General features: G+C 48.7%; 1 protein-coding gene across 2 annotated transcripts in view; it reads right to left on the reverse strand.

Annotated features, from left to right (window-relative positions):
• Positions 1–797: 797 nt before the first annotated feature.
• ZFYVE1 (zinc finger FYVE-type containing 1) overlaps positions 798–12,153 on the reverse strand; it is a 56,892-nt gene continuing 45,536 nt past the window's right edge. For both annotated transcript variants that reach the window (XM_003263669.3, XM_030812995.1), the window contains 7 exons: positions 11,233–11,341; positions 9,496–9,593; positions 9,286–9,403; positions 6,924–7,094; positions 6,156–6,336; positions 5,446–5,559; positions 798–2,468 (listed from right to left, as the gene is read on the reverse strand). In XM_003263669.3, the coding sequence (XP_003263717.2) occupies positions 2,236–2,468; positions 5,446–5,559; positions 6,156–6,336; positions 6,924–7,094; positions 9,286–9,403; positions 9,496–9,593; positions 11,233–11,341 (1,024 nt within the window). In that variant the 3' untranslated portion in view covers positions 798–2,235. The remainder of the gene's footprint in view (positions 2,469–5,445; positions 5,560–6,155; positions 6,337–6,923; positions 7,095–9,285; positions 9,404–9,495; positions 9,594–11,232; positions 11,342–12,153) is intronic.

The following is a 12,153-nucleotide window of genomic DNA, read 5'->3' on the forward strand; positions in this document are numbered from 1 at the left end:
TTATGGTGTTTTTTGTTTTTTTGGTTTTTGAGATGGAGTCTCGCTCTGTCGCCCAGGCTGGAGTGCAGTGGCGCGATCTTGGCTCACTGCAAGCTCTGCCTCCTAGTTCATGCCATTCTCCTGCCTCAGCCTCCCGAGTAGCTGGGACTACAGGCACCCGCCACCACACCCGGCTAATTTTTTTGTATTTTTAGTAAAGATGGGGTTTCACCGTGTTAGCCAGAATGGTCTCGATCTCCTGACTTCGTGATCTTCCCCCCCTCGGTCTCCCAAAGTGCTGGGATTACAGGCGTGAGCCACCGTGCCTGGCCTTTTTTTTTTTTTTTTTTTTTTTAAGCAGTTTCACTCTTGTTGCCCAGGCTAGTGTGCAATGGTGCAATCTCAGCTCAGTGCAACCTCCGCCTCCCAGGTTCAAGCAATTCTCCTGCCTCAACCTCCCGAGTAGCTGGGATTACAAGATTGTGCCACCACACCCAACTAATTTTTTGTATGTTTAGTAGAGATGGGGTTTCTACATGTTGGTCAGGCTGGTCTTGGACTCCCGACCTAAAGTGATCCCCCCTGCCTTGGCCTCCCAAAGTGCTGAGATAATAGGCATGAGCCACCACGCCCAGCCGGCTATGGTTTTGAAAAAGTTCTTATTTGTCAGAGTAAAAGACTGCAGTATTTGCAGGTAAAATATTACTGCCCTTGAAACATGCCCCTTACTTGGCCTCTGCTTGGAAAGCCACCATCAGCTGGAGACAGACGTTGGCCAGAAGGAACTGATGGAATGAGAGGAAAGAGCCAGCACAGTTGAGATGCAGGAAGATTCCTTTATGATGGCGAATTGGATGGTACACAGTTCTAGAGTAGGGCCCCAGTCACTGGGCCCCAGGAGGCAGGAGGAGCAGGGCTGAGAGGGACGACACACTCCAGGGCTCATGTCACACTGATACGCACACCAGGAATGACCGCCGCCATATACTTCCCTAAAGCTCAACCCACCCACCAGTTCAGTCAAGAATTACACTTTAATTCGTGTTTGGCCACTGAAGATCAAATCCACCATGATGACAGGATTTCAGCACAACGGGCCCTTTCCAGTCATGACAGACAGAGATGTCCAGGCTCTTGAGGAGAAACAAAAGTTCCTTTGACTTCTCTTGCAAGGACCAAAGAGATAAATTTTTTCTTTACGATCTGTTGAAATATTTATATAGACTTTTAAAAACAACTAACAGTCCATCCTGTGCTCAGTTTCCCTGGAAGGTTTCTCATGATCGCCCCTCCGAGAGCTAGAGGGGTTGTGTGTCTGGGAACAAAGGATTAAGACACTTTAAAATAAGCAATGAAAATCCTAGTGCGACACTCAGAAGCAGATGGTGGGCTCGAGGGGGCTGAGGGGTGGGAGGCGGGTGCTTCGATTGAGGAGCTGGGCGCTGCCTTTTGGGAAAGCTGAGTGGAGACAGAAGCGTCGGGGCAGGAAATCCTGCTGGGGAAGGCTCAGTTCCTTCCTTGCTGTTCCCTGGGGACCAGGGACAGCACGGCCCCTGCATTTCTACTTCTCAGGGCCGAAGACCCGACCTCTGACCCTCCACCCACTCCGGTGACCTGCACGCTAAGTTGGGTGGTCTCTGACTAAAACAGGCTTAAGCCAAGAATTGGGATTCGACTCCCAGGAGACCCAGGGAGAATTCCCTTCAGGCTGTTTCAGGCAGGAAGGACCAGGAAGGCTCACTCCCCAGGCAGCTGACAGGCATGGAGGGAAGAGCCAAGGACAGGAGAGGCCTCCAAGGCTCCAAGAGCAGCAGAGGAAGGGGCCAGCCACGCGGTGGCCGTGGGCCTGGCTCGGCTCGTGAGGAAGACGTGCTGCCACTGCCACCTCATCCTGTGTGGAGGAGACTGTGTGAAGTCTTCGCAGCCAGCGGCAGCCTCGATACGCCCCGAGTGCCTTTCATATGTATATATGAGAGAGATATATACACATATATATTCATTATTTTTAACTGAAATAAATGCAACGGATTCAGGTTCATTCCCCTTTGCGATGAGTTGCTTGGTCCCCTGCCCTGAGGGGTTCACACCTTAGGGCCTGCCGCCAGGCTCACCCCCACTAAGGGAAAGTGGCCCTGGGATGCGGAGAGGAGAGGACACACACCACAGCAGGTGACCGGGAGGAGGGCCTACCTCGCAAGACTGTTTCTAACCCTGAGAACCTAAGGAATTGTGAAGGACTCGGAGAGGGGGCTGGGGTTAAAGGTCACCGGGCTTTTTATTGCAGTTGAAGCAGACTCGGACGGGATGGTCCCAGCCACGAGAAGGGACAGCCCGGCGGTCATGGGAGCACTCATCACAGAAGCCCTGTCCGCAGGCCCGGCAGTGGTGCTTGGAGAGCTTGATGCTGAACTCCTTCCGGCAGTTGTGGCAGTGCAGGATTTCGTGGTCAGGCACCCAGTACGCAGGCCTGGCCGCGTCCTTTACCAGACCTAAGGCAGGGAACAATGGTCAGGACACCCAAAGCCCAATACCCCAAGGCCCAACTAGCAAGAGGGCATCCTCGGATGCTTACTGGCTTATAATCCCAACTGCACACAGAACTGCTGACAGAGCTTTTTAAAAATGCAGAAACCCAGGCTCTGCCACTCACATCCAGATCAGAGTCTTTGGGGCTGTAGCATAGGCACTGATTTTCCCTTTTCCTTTTTCACATTTTTAAAGATTTTTTGGAGTGAGAGTCTCATTCTGTCGCCCAGGTTGGAGTGCAATAGCACGATTTCGGCTCACGACAATCTCTGCCTCCTGGGTTCAAACAATCCTCCCACCTCAGCCTCCCAAGTAGCTGGGACTGCAGGCGTGCACCACCACACCTGGCTAATTTTTGTAGAGACAGGGTTTCACCATGTTGTCTGGGCTTGTCTCGAACTCCTGGTCTCAAGTGATCTGCCCACCTCAGCTTCCCAAAGTGCTGGGATTGTAGGCATAAGATTATAGGCATGAGCCACCATGCCCCTTCTTTCTCTTTTGTGACAGGGTCTCACTCTGTTGCCCACGCTGGTCTCAAATTCCTGGGACTCAAGGGACCCTCCCGCCTGAGCCTCCCAAGTAGCTAGGATTATAGGCATGCAACCCCACACCCAGCTCCTTGATATTTATATATCTATGAAGCCCTCCTTGTAAACTGAAGGGGCAGCTGTGTTAAGAACCCCTGGAGGAACTATAAAGAAGTCTGGGCTCTGGAGTCAGACACTCAAATCCCAATTCTACTGAGATCAGGTTAATCAGCAGCTGCTGGATTAAGAAAGGTTAACTAAGGCTGGGCATGGTGGCTCACACCTATAATCCCAGCACTTTGGGAGGCAGAGGCGGGCGGACCACTCAAGGTCAGGAGTTTGGGACCAGCCTGGCCAACATGGTGAAACCCTGTCTCTACTAAAAATACAAAAATTAGCTGGACGTGGTGGTATAATCCCAGCTACTTGGGAGCCTGAGGCATGAGAATCGCTTAAACCTGGGAGGTGGAGGTTGCAGTGAGCCAAGATCATGCCACTGCACTCCAGCCTGGACAATAGCAAGAGTTAGTCTCAAAAAAAAAAAAAAAGAGAAAAAGAAAAAGAAAAAAAAAAAGAAAGGTTAGCTAACCTCTCAGGGGCTTACTCATCTTTAACAACCCACCTTCAAGAGCTGTGATGAGGATGAGAAGAAAGAACATGCCTGACACACTGGCCTGGTACTCAACACCCTGTGGGTGCTCAGAATGGGAGCATTTAGTGAGCACAGCCAGAAGGCTATGCTCTGCCTTCTGTGCCAAGGACAGTTCTTGCCTCTCCCAGGTACCCCTGGGGACAGATGCAACCTGAGATTTAAGCCTGGGCAAATCCAGCAATTCCTACATCATCTACTCACTTTGTGAGCTGCAATGAGGAAATCTGCTCCAGGCCATTTTCATCACTACCCATTTTTGCTCGCTCCCCTACAATGTGCCACGCTGCCCCAGGCCTGGCCAGCCTTGCCTAAGCCCACCAAGCACTGGTTGATTTCCCTCCCTCTCCCCGTCGCCATCCTGAATACAAATACCCCTCACATCCAGGGCTGGGTAGCTATTTTAAATCTTTTTTTTTTTTTTTCGAGACAGTCTTGCTCTGTTGCCCAGGCTGGAGCACAGTGGTGCGATCTTGGCTCACTGCAAGCTCCACCTCTCAGGTTCACGCCATTCTCCTGCCTCAGCCTCCCTAGTAGCTGGGACTACAGGCACCCACCACCACGCCTGGCTAATTTTTTTGTATTTTCAGTAGAGACTGGGTTTCACCGTGTGTTAACCAAGACGGTCTTGATCTCTTGACTTCGTGATCCGCCTGCCTCGGCCTCCCAAAGTGCTGGTATTACAGGCGTGAGCCACGGTGCCCGGCCAGCTATTTTAAATCTTAAACGACTAACAGTTTGGCTGGTGTGACTAAAGATAGCCATAGAATCTTTCACCCACTTTCCATCTTTGACACTCCTGCCCCCTCCCTTAAATCTAGACAAACCCTGTGACGGCAGCAGACTCTAGGAGATGACAGCAGAAGTGTCTGTCTGCAGTCCTAGGCCTTAAGAGATGGGCAGCTTCAGCCGGGCACAGTGGCTCACGCCTGTAATCCCAGCACTTTGGGAGGCCAAGGCGGGTGGATCACCTGAGCTCAGGAGTTCAGGACCAGCCTGGTCAACATGGTGAAACCCCGTCTCTACTAAAAATACAAAAATTAGCTGGGCATGGTGGCACGTGCCTGTAATCCCAGCTGCTTGGGAGGCTGAGGTAGGAGAATTGCTTGAACCTGGAAGGCGGAGGTTGCAGTGAGCCAAGATCGCACCACTGCACTCCAGCCTGGGTGACAGAGTGAGACTCCATCTCAAAAAAAAAAAAAAAGAGAGATGGGCAGCGTCCACTTCCTGTCTCTTGGAACATTAATTCCTGGAACCCTGACATCATTTAAGAAGTGCCAAAGAAAACACTGAAGAGGCCTGGAGAATGCAGAGGCCAGGTGAGGCTCTGCTACACACAGCCTCCCAGCTGTCCCTGCCAAGGCACCCAGCTTGTAAGTGAGGTCAGCTTGGACCCTTGAGACCACTCCAGCTACCACCCTGGAATATCAGGTAGTAACTAGAGCCAATGCCACTTGGAGCTGAATAATTACCCTTCCTGACTTCTAGACCTATAAAGACATCAAAGATAGCTGTTTTAAGCCTTTACATTTTAAGGTAGCTCGTTACACAGCACTAGATGCTGTAAGAGAATGGCTTCCAGGAATAAACATGAAACTACTAAGGCATTCAGCAGAATCAAGCAAATGTGTGGCATTGTGTAATTGATTCCTTTACCGCCCATCTCAATCTAGGTTAGCAAGCCTTCACAAAGTGACAGCCCAGGGCACCTGAAACCCCTCAACCCCCATCCACTACCCCCAAGAGAAGCACTGCCAGGCCCACCTAGTGGTATGTCAATGGCTGTCACCACGGCTCCCAGAGTGTTCTGCACGGCCTCGCCCACCTTCCGAGCAATGAGTGTTCCACCTTCATCGTCCACCTGCGCCTCAGTAACAGCTGTAGACAATAATAAAGGAAATGCTGTCACCTCCAAGTCCTCTCCCAAATGGAAAACTCAGGGACCAATAGCAGAACGCTTCTGGATTCTGATCCCAGACACCACTGTGCTGTCCTGCAACTATTGCAAGGGTCTGTGCTGTGGGTCACGTCAGCCCAGACTCTGAAATTAGATGACATCTGTTAGTCCTTTATCTGCAACCTTCTGGGGCTCCCTTATAACACTTCTTTTAAAGTAAGGCAGAAAGGTTCTAGGAGCGAAAACTAGAACCTTCTCAAAGGAGAAGACTAGTCTAAGCCATCTCTGGTAAACACTGCAGCCTTTTCAGAACTCCGTTGCTATGTGCGCATTCCCTTCCCCCAGAAGCACCTCTGCAGCTGAGAATGCAGGACAGGTTCGAGCCCCTGAGGAACAGCACCCATAGGACACTGTTAATAAGGAGCTTAGAGGCTGACTGGCCAAGGCCAGAAGTACCCTCACAAGGGAGATGTGGTTATGAGCGGGATTAGGGCGTCTGGATATCCAGTTCTTAGCACCCAGGGCCAAGGCGGGAGGTTCTCCCCTCCACCCCTGCAGCTCCCAGGCCCCACGTTACCTAACTGGACATTCCTGGCTTCGTAGCAGTTGTCACACACCCGCACTGGCGCAGGGCCCCAGCCCCGCTCAGGCACTGGCCGAGTCTTTGATGAACAGCTGTCACAGAAGCCCTCCCCACAGGCTCGGCAGTGATGCTTAGTGTCGTTATCTTTAAAGGACGTCGCACACTTGTTGCAGCTCTGTTCCAAGCCCAAAACAAAACAGAGAGGAGGTAGGTATGGTACATGTCTGCTCAGCTGAGAAAGCCAACAAGACCCTGGAGCAAGCAGAAACTAAGGCAGGTGGTGCTAGCTCAACAAGGACAAAAGCTTTCTAGTAACGCGTTATCTGAGAGTGGAAAGGAAGCCTAGTGGACAGTGAGTTTCCTTTCACTAAGTGTCTGGGTTGAAGCTGGGTGCTCTCTTGCTCTGGGTGCTGTAGCATTAATGGATCAAGCTGAGGATGACCCTAAATAACCTCTAAAGACCCCTTTTCCTCCAGATTCTTACCTGCATCCTCACATATCTGAGCAATATTCACTGGTCGTCACACACAAGGAAACTAAAACTCACCAGAGAGAAAATACTTGCAGGAAAACACGAAGGGAAATCAATGGGCAAAGAGAAAACTGGCTGCCTCGACGACTCCTCCCCTTGTACTCACAAAGCTCACTGCACTGGCAGAAAATGTTTGTGTCTCCCTCACAGAACAAGCTTAGCACAGGGCAAAGCGGCATTAAGTAGGATGGGCTGTGCCAGGGGTGGAGGGGCATCCTGCCACACCATACCAGAATCTGGGAGTTGGGCCTCCAGTAGGCAGGGGCGATCTGGTCTGTCAGCCAGGAAGTCACAGCCTTGGTGGGTCCAAGGCTAAGCTCGGACACCGACTGAGCCATGAAGTTCATCCCGTCCAACAGGCGCTGGGCAGCATTGTTGTTGTCCTTCAGAAACCCATCAGTCTGAAATGAAAACGCAGGCTTCCATCATGCTCTGAGAAGGGAGTGAAAGGAAGGAGGAAGAGGGATGTTTGGTGAGTTGCACACTCACCGTGGCCAACTCAGAACCACTAACTCCCTGGCAGGGAAGAACCAGGAATCCCTCTGGCTTTATTCTCTTCAAAGTGACCATAAGACTTGATGTGTAGCTGTTCAATTCAGGACTTACTAAGCCCATATAATACAGGAGATGACACCTCCTCCAGGGGGCGCCCCCACCGCAGGCTGAGTTAAGAACCTTTCCTCTCAGTTCTTCTAATACTTGGACATCTCTAGGAATCCTATTTCTGTGTGTCTAAGTACAATATCCATTTATGTATCTGACTCCCTATTAAACTCTGAACTCCCGGACAATAACTCTTTGTCATTTTTGTATTTTGTAAAGTAACTAGCTCAATGCTGGGCACAAGATACACAACAGTGTATGCTGAACAATGAATGAAAGAAGGAAGGAAGGAATGAGCAAACGAACAGCAGGGAAGGCATCTGTATCCTCCTAATTTCGAGGACTGTGAAGAATGTGACCTGAGAGTCAATTACTGCAGTCCTGTTTTCCTGGAACATAAACTATCTTACCACCTTTACTTTCTCGCTATAAGGCCACGTTAAATCCTTGGGACAGAACGGCATAAATCATTATGCCAAGGTGGTGGGCTCCCATAATGAGACTACTATATAATAACAGATTTCAGTGGGTCTGAAAATTAGAAAAAGGAGGAGAAAAATAAGGAAATCGGCCAGGCGCGGTGGCTCACGCCTGTAATCCCAGCACTTTGGGAGGCCGAGGTGGGTGGATCACGAGGTCAAGAGATCGAGACCATCCTGGCCAACATGGTGAAACCCCATCTCTACTAAAAATACAAAAATTAGCTGGGCGTGGTAGCACACGCCTGTAATCCCAGCTACTCGGGAGGCTGAGGCAGGAGAATTGCTTGAACCCAGGAGGTGGAGATTGCAGTGAGCCGAGATCACACCACCGCACTCCAGCCTGGGTGACAGAGCAAGACTCCGTCTCAAAAAAAAAAAAAAAAAAAAATTTAAAAAATAAGAAAAATAAAGAAATCTTCAGTTTTATGGTACCTATAGGATCCAGGAAAGCTCAGGAGGGGACCTGCAGGTAGGACTCCTAGGCTGAACGATGGCTTTAGGAATCACCCAGCGAGGACAATGACACAGGGTAAAATAAGTCCCTCGGGGAAAATCACTTGCCTTTTTTCCATGAAAGGAAAAGGTTTTGGATTTGTTGTGATTTATGGACAATGTTAAGTGTGAACAGTGATTTAATGCAGAATGAAAGCATGATATCACTGCCCCATAAACAGGTTTGTATTTCTGACATCTGGAATTCAAAAGTCAAATTAAAAAATAATCATTAGGCTGGGTATGGTGGCTCACGCCTGTAATCCCAGCCCTTTGGGAGGCCAAGGTGGGTGGGTCACCTGAGGTCGGGAGTTTGAAACCAGCCTGGAGAAACATGGAGAAACCCTGTCTTTACTGAAAACACAAAATTAAACGGGTGTGGCAGTCATGCCTGTAATCCCAGCTACTCAGGAAGCTGAGGCAGGAGAATTACTTGAACCCGGGAGGTGGAGATTGCAGTGAGCCAAGATCTCACCATTGCACTTCAGCCTGGCGAACAAGAGCAAAACTCCGTCTCCAAAAAAAAAAAAAGATTAAGGGTCTATAGGAATCCCAAGAATATACTTCAAGAAAATTTCCTAAAACGAAAAAATGGCTTTCTTACACGAAGATGGTGACTAGCATTTTAATGATTTTTTTAAAAAGGTGGAAATAAAACTAAATAAAATAGCATTATGAGAAAAAAAGGCATGTAAATATTTGCATCTAGAAAAACATACACATATAGAAAATGAATGAGTAGAACACGGAAAAACGTTTTATTTGCCAAAGGAGTAAAACTATAGATTTTTAGTTTATTTCATTTAAAGTTGTACTTCTAATATATATGCAAGAAAAAATAAAAACAATTAAAGGTCTAGAGAACAAAAAATCTCTCCAGATCATGCCTTTCTAAACCACCAACATTCTGAAATTCACGGTTAACCTTAATTTTAAGCAGGTTCCAGTTTTCTACACACATGAAAAACTGAACGACACAAGATAAAGAAAAACAGAGAAATCCAACAGTTCTTACTCCAGGCCACACGTGCACAATCTCTGTCCGCACCACCGTATCCACAGGATCTTGGTTTCCAAACCAGTACTGCCGACTACGATAGACCACGCCACAGGTAGGACATTCGATCACATATCTACAAGGAAGACAAATCAATACTGTTACCCAGCCAGGTGCCTGGGGAGACAAACACACCAGAAAACCTTTAGCCATGTTGTTTAAACTCACCCAGACCAGGCATATTTTGCGAGACCCATCCAGGGGGAGTCAGTGGAAGCAGATGTTTTGGGCACTACACTGACTTCCTCGCCTCTCTCATAGCAGGCCTGAAACAGGAAACACTCTGCTAGCTTATTGTTTGTCTTTTGTTTGTTTGTTTTTTTTTAAATAGACACAGGGTTTTACCAGCCCAGGCTGGTTGCGAACTCCTGGGCTCAAGCAATCTGCCCGCCTCAGCCTCCCAAAGTGCTGATGTTATAGGTGTGAGCCGCCATGCCCGGCCTTCTGCTAGCTTTTCCTATGTACACCACACCCCCCACATCCATCCCAACCCTCCACAAACCAAACCAGCTAAGAGACTTTCAGACACTGTGTTTAGCACCTCAGAAGAAGGTTCATTCCTCTAAAGAAGTCAGTGCCCGGAGTGGTAATGAACTCAGTGTTTGTCCATCCCAGGCCCAAAAACTGGGCTTTAAATTATATACCTGTCACGGACAGGAGGACAATCCAAAACTAGTTTCCTGAAGAGCACTTCTGCTCTTTTTTTTTTTTTTTTTAGAGAGGGGTTCTTGCTATGTTGCCTAGGCTGGTCTCAAACTCTTGGGTTCAAGTGATTCTTACACCTCATCTTTTTAAAAAAATCACTAAATCCTGTCATTTCTACCTCTGAAGTATATCTTAAGTCTATCTATTGGCTTCTGTTATTCCTCACTAGTCTAAGCCTTCAGAGTCTTTTTCTTGGACTACGGCATTAACCCCTTTACTGGTCACCCTACTTGTTCTTTTTTTTTTTATATACTTTTAAGTTCTAGGGTACATGTGCACAACATGCAGGTTTGTTACATGTGTATACATGTGCCATGTTGGTGTGCTGCACCCATTAACTCGTCATTTTAAGAATAAATGTTCGGCCGGGCACGGAGGCTTATGCCTGTAATCCTAGCACTTTGGGAGGCCGAGGCGGGTGGATCACAAGGTCAAGAGATCAAGACCATCCTGGCCAAGATGGTGAAACCCCATCTCTACTAAAAAAAAAATACAAACATTAGCGTAGTGGGGAGTGACTGTAGTCCCAGCTACTCGGGAGGCTCAGGCAGGAGAATCGCTTGAACCTGGGAGGTGGAGGTTGCAGTGAGCCAAGATCGCACTACTGCACTCTAGCCTGGCGACAAAGGTCTCAAAAGGTCAGGCGGTGGCTCATGCCTGTAATCCCAGCACTTGGGGAGGCCTAGGTGGGCAGATTACCTGAGATCAGGAGTTCGATATCAGCCTGGCCGACATGGTGAAACCCCGTCTCCACTAAAAATACAAAAATTAGCTAGGCATGGTGGCACACGTCTGTAATCCCAGCTACTCGGGAGGCTCAGGCAGGAGAATTGCTGCAGCCCGGGAGGTGGAGGTTGCAGTGAGCCAAGATTGTGCCACTGCACTCCAGCCTGGCTGACAGAGCAAGACTCTGTCTCAAAAAAAAAAAAAAAAAAAGAATGAATGTTTAATATAAATTACCCTTACATACAAGATCAACAGAATAAGAAGAAAATAAGCTTAAAACAGTAAGCAAAGGGACCCTCACCAATGAAGACATGTGAGTGCTTTTTGTTAGAGCTGGAGAGAAGTTCCAGAAATATTCAATTTGAATATCAAATACTTCGGCATGAAGCAAAAAATGGCCCCAAGATAGTCTTGCCAAAGAAAGAGTGGTCAGCAAGCCCGCTGCTGACGCAGGGAGGAGCTCAGAGGACTCACCTTGCAGGTATACACTCGGTTGTCATACTGGTGGGAGTATCTGCAGCGGCTCTTGGCTTCATGAGGCACTCCTTCCTTCCCATGATTCATGCTGTTCTTACATCCAACCCTGAATGAAGCCCAAAGACTGACAATGAGATGCTAAAGGAGCCAGTGCCACTTACACAGAACAGTCTGACCCTGAGCCAGGCACAAGGCCACAACCAGACCTTGATTACTAACTGGGCCTCAGATGCTGAACACAGAAAGGGTAGCCGGAAACCCACATGCCTCTTTGTTACACTTGCAATCAACAGCACTACAAGAGGCACAGCGACTACTATCCTTGTATGAGGACACAGGGGAAAAAGAAATCTCAGCCAGGCACGGTGGCTCACGTCTGTAATCCCAGTACTTTGGGAGGCCGAGGGGGGCAGATCACTTGAGGTCAGAAGTTCAAGACCAGCCTAGCCAACGTGGTGAAACGTCGACTCTACCAAAAATACAAACATTAGCCGGGCATGGTGGCGGGCACCCATAGTCCCAGGTACTCGGGAGGCTGAGGCAGGAGAATCACTTGAACCCAGGAGGTGGAGGTTGCAGTGAGTTCGAGACCAGCCTGACCAACATGGAGAAACCCCATCTCTACTAAAAATACAAAAAAATTAGCCAGGCATAGTGGCTCATGCCTGTAATCCCAGCTACTCAGGAGGCTGAGGCAGGAGAATCACTTGAACCCAGGAGGTGGAGGTTGCAGTAAACCAAGATCACACTGCTATACTCCAGCCTGAGCAACAGCGAAACTCTGTCTTAAAAAAAAAAAAAAAAAAAATACACCCAAAAATCTCTTCTTGGAAAAACTACCTGTCCCCTCAGCAGAAATGAAGGAGCCATAAGATACCAACTTGACCAGAGAGGAAACCTGAACGGATCTCAGAAGAC

Source organism: Nomascus leucogenys, chromosome 1a, assembly GCF_006542625.1.
Source record: "Nomascus leucogenys isolate Asia chromosome 1a, Asia_NLE_v1, whole genome shotgun sequence".
Classification (NCBI taxonomy): domain Eukaryota; kingdom Metazoa; phylum Chordata; class Mammalia; order Primates; family Hylobatidae; genus Nomascus; species Nomascus leucogenys.